The sequence below is a fragment of the Danio rerio genome, chromosome 19 (genome assembly GCF_049306965.1).
Source record: "Danio rerio strain Tuebingen ecotype United States chromosome 19, GRCz12tu, whole genome shotgun sequence".
Classification (NCBI taxonomy): Eukaryota; Metazoa; Chordata; class Actinopteri; order Cypriniformes; family Danionidae; genus Danio; species Danio rerio.
The window spans coordinates 26,838,922-26,853,095 of record NC_133194.1 but is presented as its reverse complement, the minus strand read 5'-3'; the positions used below and the strand labels follow the sequence as shown (position 1 = coordinate 26,853,095).

The 14,174-nt window shown below is 34.9% G+C and overlaps 1 protein-coding gene across 3 annotated transcripts in view; it reads left to right on the top strand.

Moving 5' to 3' along the window:
• Nucleotides 1-14,174, top strand: part of thbs3b (thrombospondin 3b) — a 29,250-nt gene that overhangs the window by 2,637 nt on the left and 12,439 nt on the right. For 2 of the 3 annotated variants that reach the window (XM_073931042.1, XM_005170062.5), the window contains 12 exons: nucleotides 2,140-2,346; nucleotides 4,539-4,792; nucleotides 8,017-8,119; nucleotides 8,707-8,733; nucleotides 8,852-8,934; nucleotides 10,286-10,337; nucleotides 10,422-10,570; nucleotides 11,008-11,145; nucleotides 11,312-11,386; nucleotides 11,482-11,634; nucleotides 12,386-12,496; nucleotides 12,987-13,094. In XM_073931042.1, coding sequence (XP_073787143.1) covers nucleotides 2,140-2,346; nucleotides 4,539-4,792; nucleotides 8,017-8,119; nucleotides 8,707-8,733; nucleotides 8,852-8,934; nucleotides 10,286-10,337; nucleotides 10,422-10,570; nucleotides 11,008-11,145; nucleotides 11,312-11,386; nucleotides 11,482-11,634; nucleotides 12,386-12,496; nucleotides 12,987-13,094 — 1,460 coding nt within the window. The remainder of the gene's footprint in view (nucleotides 1-2,139; nucleotides 2,347-4,538; nucleotides 4,793-8,016; nucleotides 8,120-8,706; nucleotides 8,734-8,851; nucleotides 8,935-10,285; nucleotides 10,338-10,421; nucleotides 10,571-11,007; nucleotides 11,146-11,311; nucleotides 11,387-11,481; nucleotides 11,635-12,385; nucleotides 12,497-12,986; nucleotides 13,095-14,174) is intronic. The other variant, NM_001045214.1, reaches the window with a different exon arrangement.

Below are 14,174 nucleotides of genomic sequence, written 5' to 3'. Positions count from 1 at the left end.
TTGCAAGAATGAATTGTGCACCAAACGAATAAAGAAAAATAAACCTTGTAAATTTTGATTTCACAAGGGCTTTAAATTGCTGTGTGTTTGAGCTCTAATTGCCACCATATTATGGTGTTCATTTGGAAAACTTGCTGTCAGAGGGTTTCCGTTATCAATAGGGATCACCATCTTGCAAAGATGGGGGAAATAAGTTTTGTCAGATAATTAAGACAATTATCGCCAGATTAATGCCAATAACTTGGCATAATCTGAAAGTGTTTTAAAACTGTGATCAGTGTTCTGTTTCAAATATCTCATAGATTTTTTTTTTTTAATACTGTGCTTCAGAAATAAAGTCAATGAACAGTTTACATATTTTATGATTTACTAGTTTTATGGTTATGAATTGCGTTAGGGTACCCTAATCTCTGCTCTGTTGGCATTTTATGTTGAAAAATCAAATGTGCATTTTAACAAAGTGACTTTTATTGACTTTTTTAGTATTGATATAGTTTGAAACAGTTTATTGTTTAGGAAATAATATACATACAAGTTGGTTCAGGGGTGACAAGGTCGCTGGTTCGAGTCTTGGCTGGGTGAGTTGCCATTTCTGTTCGGAGTTGGCATGTTCTCCCTGTGTTAGCGTGGGTTTACTCCAGGTGCTCCGGTTTCTCCCACATTCCAAAGCCATTTGCTATAGGTGAATTGAATAAATTAAATTGGCCGTAGTGTATGTGTGTGAATGAGTCTGTACCCCAGTCCTGGGTTGCAGCTGGAAGGGCATCCACTGTGTAAAACATATGCTGGATAAGTTGGCGATTCATTCCACTGTGGTTACCCCTGATGAATAAAGGGATTAAGCCGAAGCAAAATGAATGAATGAAATTGGTTCAATAACAGAAAAAAAGTACTGACAGCTCCATGCACTTTTTATCATAATTCAAATAACTAACCTAAATAAAAACAAAAAAAAAATTATTTATATATATATATATATATATATATATATATATATATATATATATATATATATATATATATATATATATATACATATATCTTAGTGATATCTTAGTGAACCTCTTCTCTGACAACATTTTAAACAATTTGTTTAAATTGTATATATATCACTATATATATATATATATATATATATATATATATATATATATATATATATATATATATATATATATATATATATATGTATATATATATATATATATATATATATATGTATATATGTATATATGTATATGTATGTATATGCATGTATATATATCACTAATATATATATATATATATATATATATATATATATATATATATATATATATATATATATATATATATATATAGTGATATATATATAATTTAAACAAATTGTTTAAAATGTTGTCAGAGAAGAGGTTAAGTCCTACAATACAGATTTAAAGTAAATAAAAGTGGGGAAAAAAATCCAAATTCCTCTAATTTTATTCTCCATTGTAAAACCATTGAAATTGTTCTTTAATAGCAGCAGAACATTTCCACCATAGACACAACATCTATCATAAAAGATAGTTCATCCAAAAAATGAAAATTTACTTACTATTTACTCTTGCTATAGGTGAATTAAATAAACTAAATTGGTTGTAGTGTAAATGTGTAAATGACTGTGTATGGGTGTTTCCCAGTACTGCGTAAAACATATGATGGAATAGTTGGCGGTTCATTCCGCCGTCATGACCTCTGAAATACAGGCTAAGCTGAAGGGGAAATGAATGAAGTGACTTTCCCCTAAGCGGTTATTAACCTTTATGAGTTTCTTTCTTCTGTTAAAAACAAAAGAAGTTATTTTGAAGAAAGCTGAAAACCTGTAACCAATGACTTCCATAGTAGGACAAACAAATACTATGGAGGTCAATGTTTACAGGTTTCAAATATTTTTTAAGCTATTTGCTTTTGTGTTCAACAGTAGAAAAAAAAAAACTCAAAGAGGCTTGAAACAAGTAGAGTGAGAAAATGACAACAGAATTGTCATTTTGGGAAAATTCCTTTGACTCACAAGCAGGTTAATTTGTTCTTGCCCTTGTTCTGCAGTATGTCAGTGAAGGCAGTTTATAAATGTGCATAAACTGTATACTATCTAACCTGTAATACTCTCCTCTCTCTCAGTAATCAATGTGCTGGAGCTTCATGATGTCCGTCAGACAGCAGCAGCTATAGAGAATCTGTCTGGAGCTCTGCAGACGGTTGGAGATCTGTACATCACCTCCACCTTCATGCTGCCACCCAAACTCGGAGGCGTTTTATTTGGTCTCTATGATAAGCAGGACAACAAGAAATACCTAGAGATTGCTGTTGTAGGCAAGATCAACAAATGTAAGTGTTCTTTCATATTGTTCAGTCATATTAAATATTAGGGCATGGGCAATATGACAAAAATCTCATATCACGAAACAAGTCATCTCATATCCTGATAATGATATACTGTATATCACTGTATAACACCTTTTCTGTAAAATTCAATCAATTAATAGTGTTATATGTTGACCACAGCAAAGAACAATTTTTTTTACATTTAAAGTATACACACAGAAATTTACGCATTCATATATGATTATATTTCTCACTTGATTTGGAACTTCAGTTTGATTAAAAACACGGAAATATAAAATAAATATTAATAAACCATAAAACACTTTTCAAAAACTAATCATTACAGGTGCAACATAAAAATAAAGCAATGTAACTGCATCTTCCTCATGATGCTGTTATTCATGTTTCTGTCATGTTTCTGTCTGCATATATAATGGTTTGTAATATTGTGCTCATATAAATGATAAAAAAGTATTACAGTAAATAATGTATTTTGTGATAGCACAAAATAAAGAGCCTAATATGAAATGCTAGACTTTTTATTATGTCATTTTACTTTATGATAGACAGTGAGTACGGAAAGTATTCAGACCCTACTTAGATTTTGAATTTTTTGTTATGTTGTAGCCATTTGCTAAAATCCTTTAAGTTATTTTTTCCCTCATTATTGTACACACAGCACCCAATATTGATAGAAAAAAACAGGATTGGTGACATTTTTGCAGATTTGTTAAAAAAGAAAAACTTAAATATCACATGATTCTAAGTATTCAAACCCTTTGTTCAGTATTTAGTAGAAGCACCCTTTTGATTTAATACAGCCATGAGGAAACGATGCAACAACTTTTTCTCACCTGGATTCGGGGAGCCTCTCCCATTCCTCCTTGCAGATACTCTCCAGTGCTGTTATGTTGGATGGTAAATGTTGGTGGACAGCCATTTTTAGGTCTCTCCAGAGATGCTCAATTAGGTTTAAGTCAGGGCTCTGACAGGGTCATTCAAGAACAGTCAAGGAGTTGTTGTAAAGCCACTCCTTCATTATTTTAGCTGTGTGCTTAGGGTCATTGTCTTGTTGGAAGGTAAACCTTCGGCCCAGTCTGAGGTCCTGAGCACTCTGGAGAAGGTTTTTGTTCAGGATATCCCAGCACTTGGCCACAATCATCTTTTCCTTGATTGCAACCAGTCGTCCTGTCCCTGCAGCTGTAAAACACCCCCACAGCATGATACTTCACATGCTTCACTTTTGGGACTGCATTGGAAAGGTGATGAGCAGTGCCTGGTTTTCTCCACACATACATCTTAGAATTAAGGCCAAAAAGTTCTATCTTGGTCTCATCAGACCAGAGAATCTTATTTCTCAGCATTTTAGCAAACTCCATATGGGCTTTCAAGCCCCGACTGGTGGAGGGCTGCAGTGATGGTTGACTTTCTACAACTTTTTTCCATCTCCTGACTGCATCTCTGGAGCTCAGCCACAGTGATCTTTGGATTCTTCTTTACCTCTACACCAAGGCTCATCTCCCCCTATAGATCAATTTGCCCGGACGGCCAGCTCGAGAAAGGGTTCTGGTCTTCCATTTAAGGATTAGGGAGGCCACTGTGCTCTTGTGAACCTTAAGTGCAGCCGATTTATTTTTTGCAACTTGGCCAGATCTCTGCCTCGCCACAATTTTGTCTCTGAGCTCTTCGGGCAGTTTCTTTGACCTCATGATTCTCGTTTGCTCTGACATGAATTGTAAGCTGTAAGGTCTCATATAGTCAGGTGTGTGGCTTTCTCAATCAAGTCCAATCAGTATAATCAAACACAGCTGGACTCACACGAAGGTGCAGAACCATCTCATGGATGATCATAAGAAATGTACAGCACATGAGTTACATACATGAGTGTATACAGCAAAGGGGAAATTTCAGTTTTTCTTTTTTTAAAAATCTGCAAAAATGTCAACAATTCTGTGTTTTTCTACCAATATGGGGTGCTAAATGTACAATAATGAGGAAAATAATGAACTTACATATTTTTGCAAATGGCTGCAAAATAACAAAGACTGAAAAATGTAAGGTCTGAATACTTTCCGTACCCACTGTATATTGTGATATTGCACAGCCATATCAGGCCTAGTGTTTCATTATGTTCTCTGTAGCTTTTGGTTGTGATTTCTGTCTCCGGAAATATATATTCTTCTTTTTCTCCTCAGTACTGGTGCGATACTTGCGTTCTGATGGCAAAGCTCATACTGTCAATTTACAAAACCCTGCTCTCGCAGAGGGACGCACACAGTCACTTATACTCAGAATTGGTGGACTTAGACGGAGTCACATAAACCTTGAGCTTTATGTGAACTGCCGTTTAGTCGACTCTGCTCAGGGATTGCCTTCATTCGTCGGACTTCCATCAGAGGCGGAATCTGTGGATGTTCGCACCGGACAGAAGTCTTATGCCAGGATACAGGTGATTCTTTTATGCCTAAATTCCTTTTTTATAGTTAGTGTGTGAATCCAAGCAACTGTATAGCAAAACCATATAGATCAAGCAGTTTATTTCCAGTCCTCTGTAAAGAAATGATCACTTTATTTGATAAACAGATTTGATTTTATTCAAGCATACTTTACTCAACCATACTATAGATTTCATCAAATATGGTTTGTTTGTTTTTTTGCATCAAGCCGGGGTGCATTTCCAAAAACCATGGTTAGCTAACTAAAGTCGCAAGTCCTGTCGTTACAAACATAGTTCGTTGATTTGGAGTTTCCCAAATCTATAGTTTCAACGAACATGTCACAAACTTGTATGCTTACTAGATAGCATACGAATGTGGGCCACTTTAGGCAGTTATGCAGCACTGGTGGTATTCCTTTGACCCAGACAAAATAAATGTGAGCCTGAAGTGGCCCACCTGTACAATGTCAAAGGGGGGCCAAAGATTTAAATTCATATATTGGCCATTTAAGGCAAAGTTTGGCACTTATGGCAAAATGTAATCTGAATGTGAGCTCAATGTGGCCCATGTGGAAAATGATAAATTTGGCCCAAATGACAAAGGACAAATGTGGGCCACAGTTGGCAAAATAGTGGTATAGTCATTTAAGGGTAATCTGGGTCTAAACCTAAAGTAGCTTACACGTGTAGGTGCAAATGTGGCCCAGTTATCTTAAGACATATGTGGGTCACTTTTGGCAAATATTTGGCACAGTAAGCTCTCGCTATTGCGGCTGTGAGCCTTAAGTGGCCCAGAAAAACTATGGCAAACGTGGCACAGTTATTTTAAAACGTAGGTGGGCCACTTTTGGCGAATATTCGGCACAATAAAATCTGGCTAATGTAACTGATAGCCTATAGTGGCCCCAGTTATCTTAAAACATATGTGGACCACATAGACTAAAGTCACCATCATGGAGAAAAGTGTTTGCTTTAGTTGGGCTCATAGCCCTGTACCTCCTAATATATTTTTTTCTTTTGGGCTGTTATAACTGTTAAGAACTTTGCAAAACCTGTGATGGAATAATATGATTCACTGATGTTTACAAATGTTTAATCCTTTATCAGAAGTAATAGGCCAGATCTGGGCCAGAATCTAAGCAAACTGTTGCCAAGAATAGGGTCAGTTCTGGTTCATTTGGTTGAATTCTGGCTGATATGTGATATTGCTATGGCTTAATTGTGACCCAGATCTGGCAAACAGGAGCAGACCGCCCATGTGCCATCATTCCTTGCGGTATGTGGGCCAGATGTAAGTGTCTAGTGTGAGCCGGATTTGAGCCACATAAATTTTGCTAGATGGGCTGCACCTACACCGCTAGAGCTGTAGTTAGAAGCATAGTTCCTGGCTGTGTTTTATTTCCAGTTATCCCCCTATGCCCCGTTCATTTAGAACATTCTGAAATTTGAACTTCAAATTCAGCGATTTTCGTGTTTACAATTGCACTCCCTTTGCAGTGCACTTTAAAAACATTGATGTCATTTTGAACAAAGCCGTAGCACGAAAGCTATAGGCGACCTATTATTTAAAAGTGAAATTTATGTTACGTTTTCAAAGCTTGTGAAAACAAAAAACATAGAATACATTAATGCTTTTCATTTATAGTAGGTTATTTATTAAGTATATGTACTGTATATGACATGGGCCTGTTGGTTAGAACATTTCTGCAGTGGTTTGCCTGTCAAATTGTAAAAGGTGTCTTTACAAAAAAATAAAATAACAAACAATAATAACAAAAATAATAAACAATATCCTACATAATAATAATAATAGGGCGACGCAGTGGCGCAGTAGGTAGTGCTGTCACCTTACAGAAAGACGGTCGCTGGTTCAAGCCTCGGCTGGGTCAGTTGGTGTTTCTGTGTGGAGTTTGCATGTTCTCCTTGCGTTTGCGTGGGTTTCCTCTAGGTGCTCCAGTTTCCCACACAGTCCAAAAATATGCAGTACAGGTGAATTGGGTAGGCTAAATTGTCCGTATGTGTATGGATGTTTCCCAGAGATGGGTTGCAGCTGGAAGGGCATCCGCTGCGTAGAACATGTGCTGGATAAGTTGGCTTCTGCTGTTGGGTCCCTAGATTAAGACTTAGCTGAAAAGAAAATGAATAATTGAAATATAATAATATTAATAATAATAATAATCGTCATCATCATAATAATTATTATTTAAATTACTATTAAATAGGATTTTTTTCATTTCCTAAGAAAAAAATAAATATTAAATTTTAGTTCTTAATAAATAGCCTCATTATTTATTTATTTATTTATTTATATGATTTATATGTGATATTAGAATACGTGTTAGCTTTTGTGAGGGATTTTATGTTTTAGAATAGAATATGTAGTATTCTTAATAATATTTGGAAAGGAAACACAGGCCCTATATGTGCCATATACATATTTTTCAATTAAAATGAAAGACGAGTGCATGTTTTTGCCAAAACTATTATTGGATTTATTATTTTTTTTTTTTTAAGTCGTGTGCGCCTGGTCAATGAGCATGTGAGGGGTACGAGATCAGGAAGTTCTCGAAAGCTCCCCCTGTTAAAGAAGGAAAGGAGGAGATGGGGTGGATGGGGGGATTAAAAAAAAGATAAGGGAGTAATGTTAGTTGGGCTATTTATAGTGAGTTTGGAATGATCCGATTAGCTTACTAATGATTACGGATGAGAGACCAGTTGCGATCAATCATATCAGATGCTCCTCTCGAAATTAGTTTGTGAAACATTATTTTATTTTGTCTGCTGAAATATAAGAAAAGTGTAAATAAAAACACTATGGAAGCCAATGGCATTCATACAGTAAGCTGTCTGGTTACCATTGATTTTGTTCTACAAAAAAAATTATTTATTTTACTGAATTGATAAAAAGGGTCTCATATGCTTGCTTCTAAATAGATACTCTAGTAATATAAGGTTAATCAGAATAACACATGCACAAAGAGATAGAAAAGATCTGTTTTGACTTACTACCCCACAATTACCCCAAATGTCTTCGCAACCACATCACCACCACCCATTAAACTCTCATAGTGCAGTGAGTTTGTTATGTATATCTAATTAGCGCTGCCTTCAGTATACAAAGTTGTGGAAGCATTATACTGAATGTGTTCAATAGAATCTTGAAAAAGAGGAATAAAGATAGACGTTGTGCTCATCAGAGATAGTGTGCATGTCTCATATTTATGTCTATATTTTAGGGTTTAGTAGAATCTGTTAAACTGGCTCTCGGAGGCTCTTTGGCTACTGCTGGTCTCCTCATTGACTGTCCGTTTCAAGGAGATTCAGCAATAAACAATGCAGGTAAGAATGAGCCTTATAGCATCAGCGAATGATGCCCTTTGAGTACTGAATGTGTTAAACATATCAGAATCAGAATATGCTATGTTGGATAATGTGTCCAACAAGCACTGGACTCATTTGTTCATTTTGAGTATAACAAATGAACAATAAGTATTATAATCTGAGATCTTTATATTTCTGGATTTCAATTAAAAAATATATATATACAAAAAATAAATGTGCTTTCTATACATCACTGTAGTATGCTCATTACAAAATTAAAAACTGTCAATACATACTACCATGTAAAGATGTACAAAGTGCACAGTATCCCATAATACCAAATGGGATAATAACTCACTCCTACCATTGTCATATCATCATACTGCCCTCTTGTGGCAATGCAAAAATTATGCCCACATGTATAGAATACGCACGCATGGAATGTTAAGTGGACAGTGAAGGAATTGATATTGTTACTTAAAGCTGCCGTGTTGAACTTTATATAAAAAATCATGATCAAAAGTATCACAGTTCCACAAAAATATTATCTGCACAACTGTTTGATGTTGATATATTGATTATATGTAATTATTGTTTCTTTACAGTGGTCAGTGACATTAATGCCATCCTTGGTAAGTATCAAAAAATGATATGTGTTTAGACAATATAACCTGCCATCACATAAACACATGATGTACTATCAAAGTTGTATTATCTTCATGCTGTGATGACTTTCTTGATAATGGCCAGGTGATCACACCAAAGCTCTGATTGGACAGCTGATCATCTTTAACCAGATCATGGGAGAGCTGAGAGAGGATATCAGAGAACAGGTTAGAGAAAAACAGGAAAAATTATATTTGCTGCTCGTTCAAATTACTTGCTTAAAATAATATGAAACAACACTGTTCTTGACCAATAATTTTCATTACCCTCAGTACGCATACATATGTAAAAAATAAAATCATTAAAAATGGCAGCACGGTGTCTCAGTGGTTAGCACTGTCGCCTCACAGCAAGAAGGTTACTGGTTTGAGTCCCAGTTGGACCAGTTGGCATTTCTGTGTGGAGTTTGCATGTTCTCCCTGTGTTCTCAGGGGTTTCCGGGTGTTCCAATTTCCCTCACAATCCAAAGACATGTGGTAATGGGTGTTTCCCAGTACTGTGTTAGAGCTGGAAGGGCATCCACTGCATAAAACATATGCTTTAAACATATGCTGGAAAACCATGTGAACATATGGGAGAACATGCAAAACATGCATATGGGAAAAAATGCAAACTCCACACAGAAATGTAAACTGACCCAGCCGGGACACGAACCAGCGAAGCAAAGCTTCTTGCTTTGAGGCGACAATGCTAATCACTGAGCCACCACACTGTCCCGAAGGAAAAGATGTAGACAATAAATATAATTTTAAATGTTTTGAATAAAGAGAATCTTCACTTTAAACTTCAAGTTTGAGGATTTAGAAGAAACTACTTCTGTGTAGAAAAATAGTGGTCATGCTTTGGGTTTAGCAACTTTGATGACAATAGCCGGTTTCCATCCTAACGGGAAGCAAATCTTTTTTTAAAGTTTCATGCGTTTTCATCACCTATTATTCACAGTAACCCTGTTTCTCACAAGTCTAAAACCACTTCAGTTAAGCGTAAAAACTTATCTGTAAAGTAGGTCTGGGCGATTAATCGAAAAGCAATTGAAATGTAGTTGGCATTTCCATTATTTGTTATTTTTATACAATCCTTTAAAAATATGCATTTACACAGGATAGTGACTGTTATGTCACTCAATGAGCAATAACTGTGCTAATACCAGTTCTGGAATCAACATTTTTTTTGCCCAGTTCAAACGTTATATATAAAACCAGTAAATGTTATCAATGTAGATTAATTTAAACTGTGATAGTTAACCAAATGTTCTGGGTTTTTCTTTTAAACTAAGTGATTAAGATTAAATATTAATTATATTATATAAAATTTAAAGGACAATTAGAATGAAATGAATTTAAATTAAATCTAAATAAATATGTGCCATAACTATATTAAGTAGCACCAATGATTGAGTGAATGAGACGAGGAATAAACTAAACCCATAATTTCTTTTGTTTTTTTAGTTGAGACACTGGATTATATACTGTAAAATGAACTTTTCTTTCCTGTTTATTTGTTTGTTTGTTTTTTCAGACTAAAGAGATGTCTCTAATCAGGAACACTATTCTTGAATGTCAAGTGTGTGGTACGTGATTGAACAGAATAAAGGCTGTTCATGTTTTTATAACCACGTCGTAGATGACAATCTGTTTAATTCTTGGTTGAGCAGGATTTCATGAGCCCCAGTCCCGGTGTCTTCCTAACCCATGCTATACCGGTGTAAGCTGCATGGAGAGCATGATGTACCCAGGATATCAGTGTGGCCCCTGTCCAGAGGGTATGACGGGCAACGGGACACACTGCCAGGATATTGATGAGGTTCCTGCAAAGATTTCAGAGTTTATTATTAATATTTTTAGAATTTATATATAGAAAGCTTACAAAGTCTCTTTACTGTTAAGTAGTATGCTTTTCACATAATTTTCTGAAGAGGGCTTAAAAGGAAATAATATTCATTCTAAAAATATACTATTCTAAATAAAGTTTTTAAACAAAATTTAAGACTATGGAGCAATTCACATGACATGCAAGTAAAAATGATAAATTGTATGCTGGAGCAGAAAGTGGACATTACAGCTCCTTTTTCATTTGACTCTTTTTCCTCTCTCTCTCTCTCTATATATATATATATATATATATATATATATATATATATATATATATATATATATATATATATATATATATATATATATATATATATATATATATATATATATTTTTTTTTTTTTTTTTTTTTTTTTTTTTTGTCACAGTGCACTGTTCAGCCCTGTTTTTCTGCAGAGTTGTGTGTGAACACAGCTAAAGGTTTCTCCTGTCAGTCCTGTCCTATAGGATTCACCGGTCCAACACTCAAAGGGGTTGGTTTGGAATTTGCCAAAAGACACAAACAGGTAAAAATGTGTCAAAATCCAAATTTCGACCAATATTAGTGAGGATAACAAAAGCCACAATCTAATAGTATGACCTAACTGGATTATATAGTATGTATGTGATTCATTTTACCAGATTAACTTTGGTTCATTTTTTTACTGAGTAAATGTTGTTAATTTTTGTCAGCATTGTGTTGATATTGATGAGTGTGCTGAGCTCTCCGGTTCCTGTGTGCCAAACTCAGTCTGCATAAACACAGTGGTGAGTAAAACTGCTGAGATTTAATCAAGCAGAGCAGCTAAAACCAATGAAATACAAATATACTACTACAAAAACCAACGTCTCTCTCTTTACAGGGATCGTTCAAGTGTGGCCAGTGCAAAGCAGGATTTGTGGGAAATCAGACTGTAGGCTGTTTTGCAAGGAGAACATGTGAAACTCTTGGCTATAGCCCCTGTGATGTCAACTCACACTGTGTGATGGGACGCAATAGTGACGTGTCCTGTGTGGTAAGACTTAGCAAACAATTTTTTATGTTAAAAATAGATAATTTACTACCTGGAAATCTTTCATTGGTAAATACAGCTCTTAAGTGATACGACAAATTCTACTAAATGTAATCTAGTACAAAATTACTGTTTTATCACACAAAGTTTTAGGTACAGGGTACTAAACAATGTATTTTGGTGATATTTCTATTATCAAAAGTGCGGGAAGGGGAAGAAGCTGGGTTAAAAGAGTACTTGCAGATGTAAATACAAAATGTATTATAGATGTTCTAACAATACAAGTAATAACATTAGTATTAGGATGTAATGACAAATATTTACAATCAAATGCATTGTGTCAAATGATTAATTCCAGTGTTAGTAGTTTAATTGTCCAAACACAGTTTTAGGTATGAATAATGCAAAACATCTATTAAGACGGGATGTGGGTATAGTTAGTCGTCGTGGTTTGATTATGTTCAAAAGTGGTTTAAGGAGTTGAAGTTCAGTTGACAATGTAATTATGGATGTAAATGCTAAATTAATTATAGATGTACTTGCATAAAGACATTTTAAATGCAGGTATAATGTAAAAACTAACACATTAAATACATTGTGTTGAATGATTAATTGCAGTGTTATTACATAGTAGTTCGCGATACTTTATATATAATATAAACTTGGTCGCAAATGTATTAGTTTATCACTGCTTTTTCTTTTACTTTCAAAAGTATTTCTAAATCTAAAAAATCTCTCCACTTTGTCTTTGCAGTGTAATGTTGGCTGGGCAGGTAATGGGAACATCTGTGGTCCAGACTCAGACATTGATGGTTACCCTGATGAACCTCTTCCATGTATGGACAATGACAAACACTGCAGAGCGGTACATTACATTACATCCTCTTGACTTCAAGCATGGAATTTACAAAGAATGCGTGGTCAATTTATCTGCACAAAAATTGCCTAATGTATCCTCCATTCCACTGTCTGCTTCAGTATTATTCAATCAAAAATGTACTGGTTATAATATTCCTTTATCATCTGATGAAATAATGAAATCTTAATTGATACAATATGTGCAAATGTTTTCTTTAATTGTGCATTTGCTTAAGTGTGCATTTGCTTAATTTAATCTGCATGTAACAGCACTGCACCAGACCAAACAACATTTTGTTTGAGTTGGACTGCAAGTAGTTAGAAAATAGGACACAGAATTTGACTCTAAAAAGTGAAACAGTTGATTATTTGATTTTTCTAATTTGATTGTATTCAATATATACAAACCTTTCAGCTTAGCTGATGACAGCATGGTGTTTCTTTATAAAAACATGTATTTTAATATCTGTTGTTAATTCTAACTCTTCCATGTGCAGGATAATTGTGCAAACACTCCAAACTCTGGGCAGGAGGATACAGATGGAGATGGCATTGGTGATCAGTGTGACGAGGATGCAGATGGAGATGGAATTAAAAACGTTGAGGTATCTGATCAAGTAGCAATGATTTGTTAAATGATTTGAAAAATTATAAGATATACCAGTATTTTCAAATCGGCTGATGTATTTGAAAAATTAGTTTTCAGTATTTTCCTATGCAGAAAAATATGAACATAAAGTTAACAATTAAAAACATATGTACAATATTCTAATTCTAACAGCTGAAAAGTACTTATAAATGTAAAAGATATGTAAATGGCTATTTTTACAATATTTTGAAATTTATGTTGCAAATATGCACATATACAGTATATGACATCTTTACACACTACCTGACAAAGTCTTGTCGTCAATTACAGTTGTAAGAGCAACAATTAATAACTTGATTTCTAGTAGATCATTTGGAAAAGTGGCAGATGGTAGATTTTTGATGAATCATCTGTTGAACTGCGTCCCAATCGTCACAAATACTGCAGATGACATATTGGAACCCTCATGGACCCAAGATTCTAACAAAAGTCAGTCAAGTTGGATGAAGGAAAAATCATGGTTTGGGATTACCTTTAGTATGGAGGTGTGCGAGAGATCTGCAGAGTGGATGGCAACATCAACAGCCTGAGGTATCAAGACATTTGTGCTGCCCATTACATTACAAACCACAGGAGAGGGCAAGTTCTTTAGCAGGACAGCGCTCCTTCTCATACTTCAGCCTCCACATCAAAGTTTATGTAAGCAAACAAGGTCAAGTTGCTTTGGGGTTGGCCAGCCCAGTCACCAGACATGAACATTATTGAGCATATCTGGGGTAAGATGAAGGAGGAGGCACTGAAGATGAATCCAGAGAATCTTGATGAACTCTGGGAGTCCTGCAAGAATGCTTTCTTTGCCATCCCAGGTGACTTTATTAATAAGTTATTCGAGTCAGAAATGTATGGATGCAGTCCTCCAAGCTCATAGGAGTCATACACAATATTAATCCTTTTTTCACTGAACCATGACTTTATATTCTATACTGTACGTTATTTCTGTTAAGTGACAAGACTTTTTTCTAAGCAAAGTCAGACCTTACTTAATGCCTAAATAAATAATTAAAAATCAAGGCATAATCATATTTTATTTTGGTAA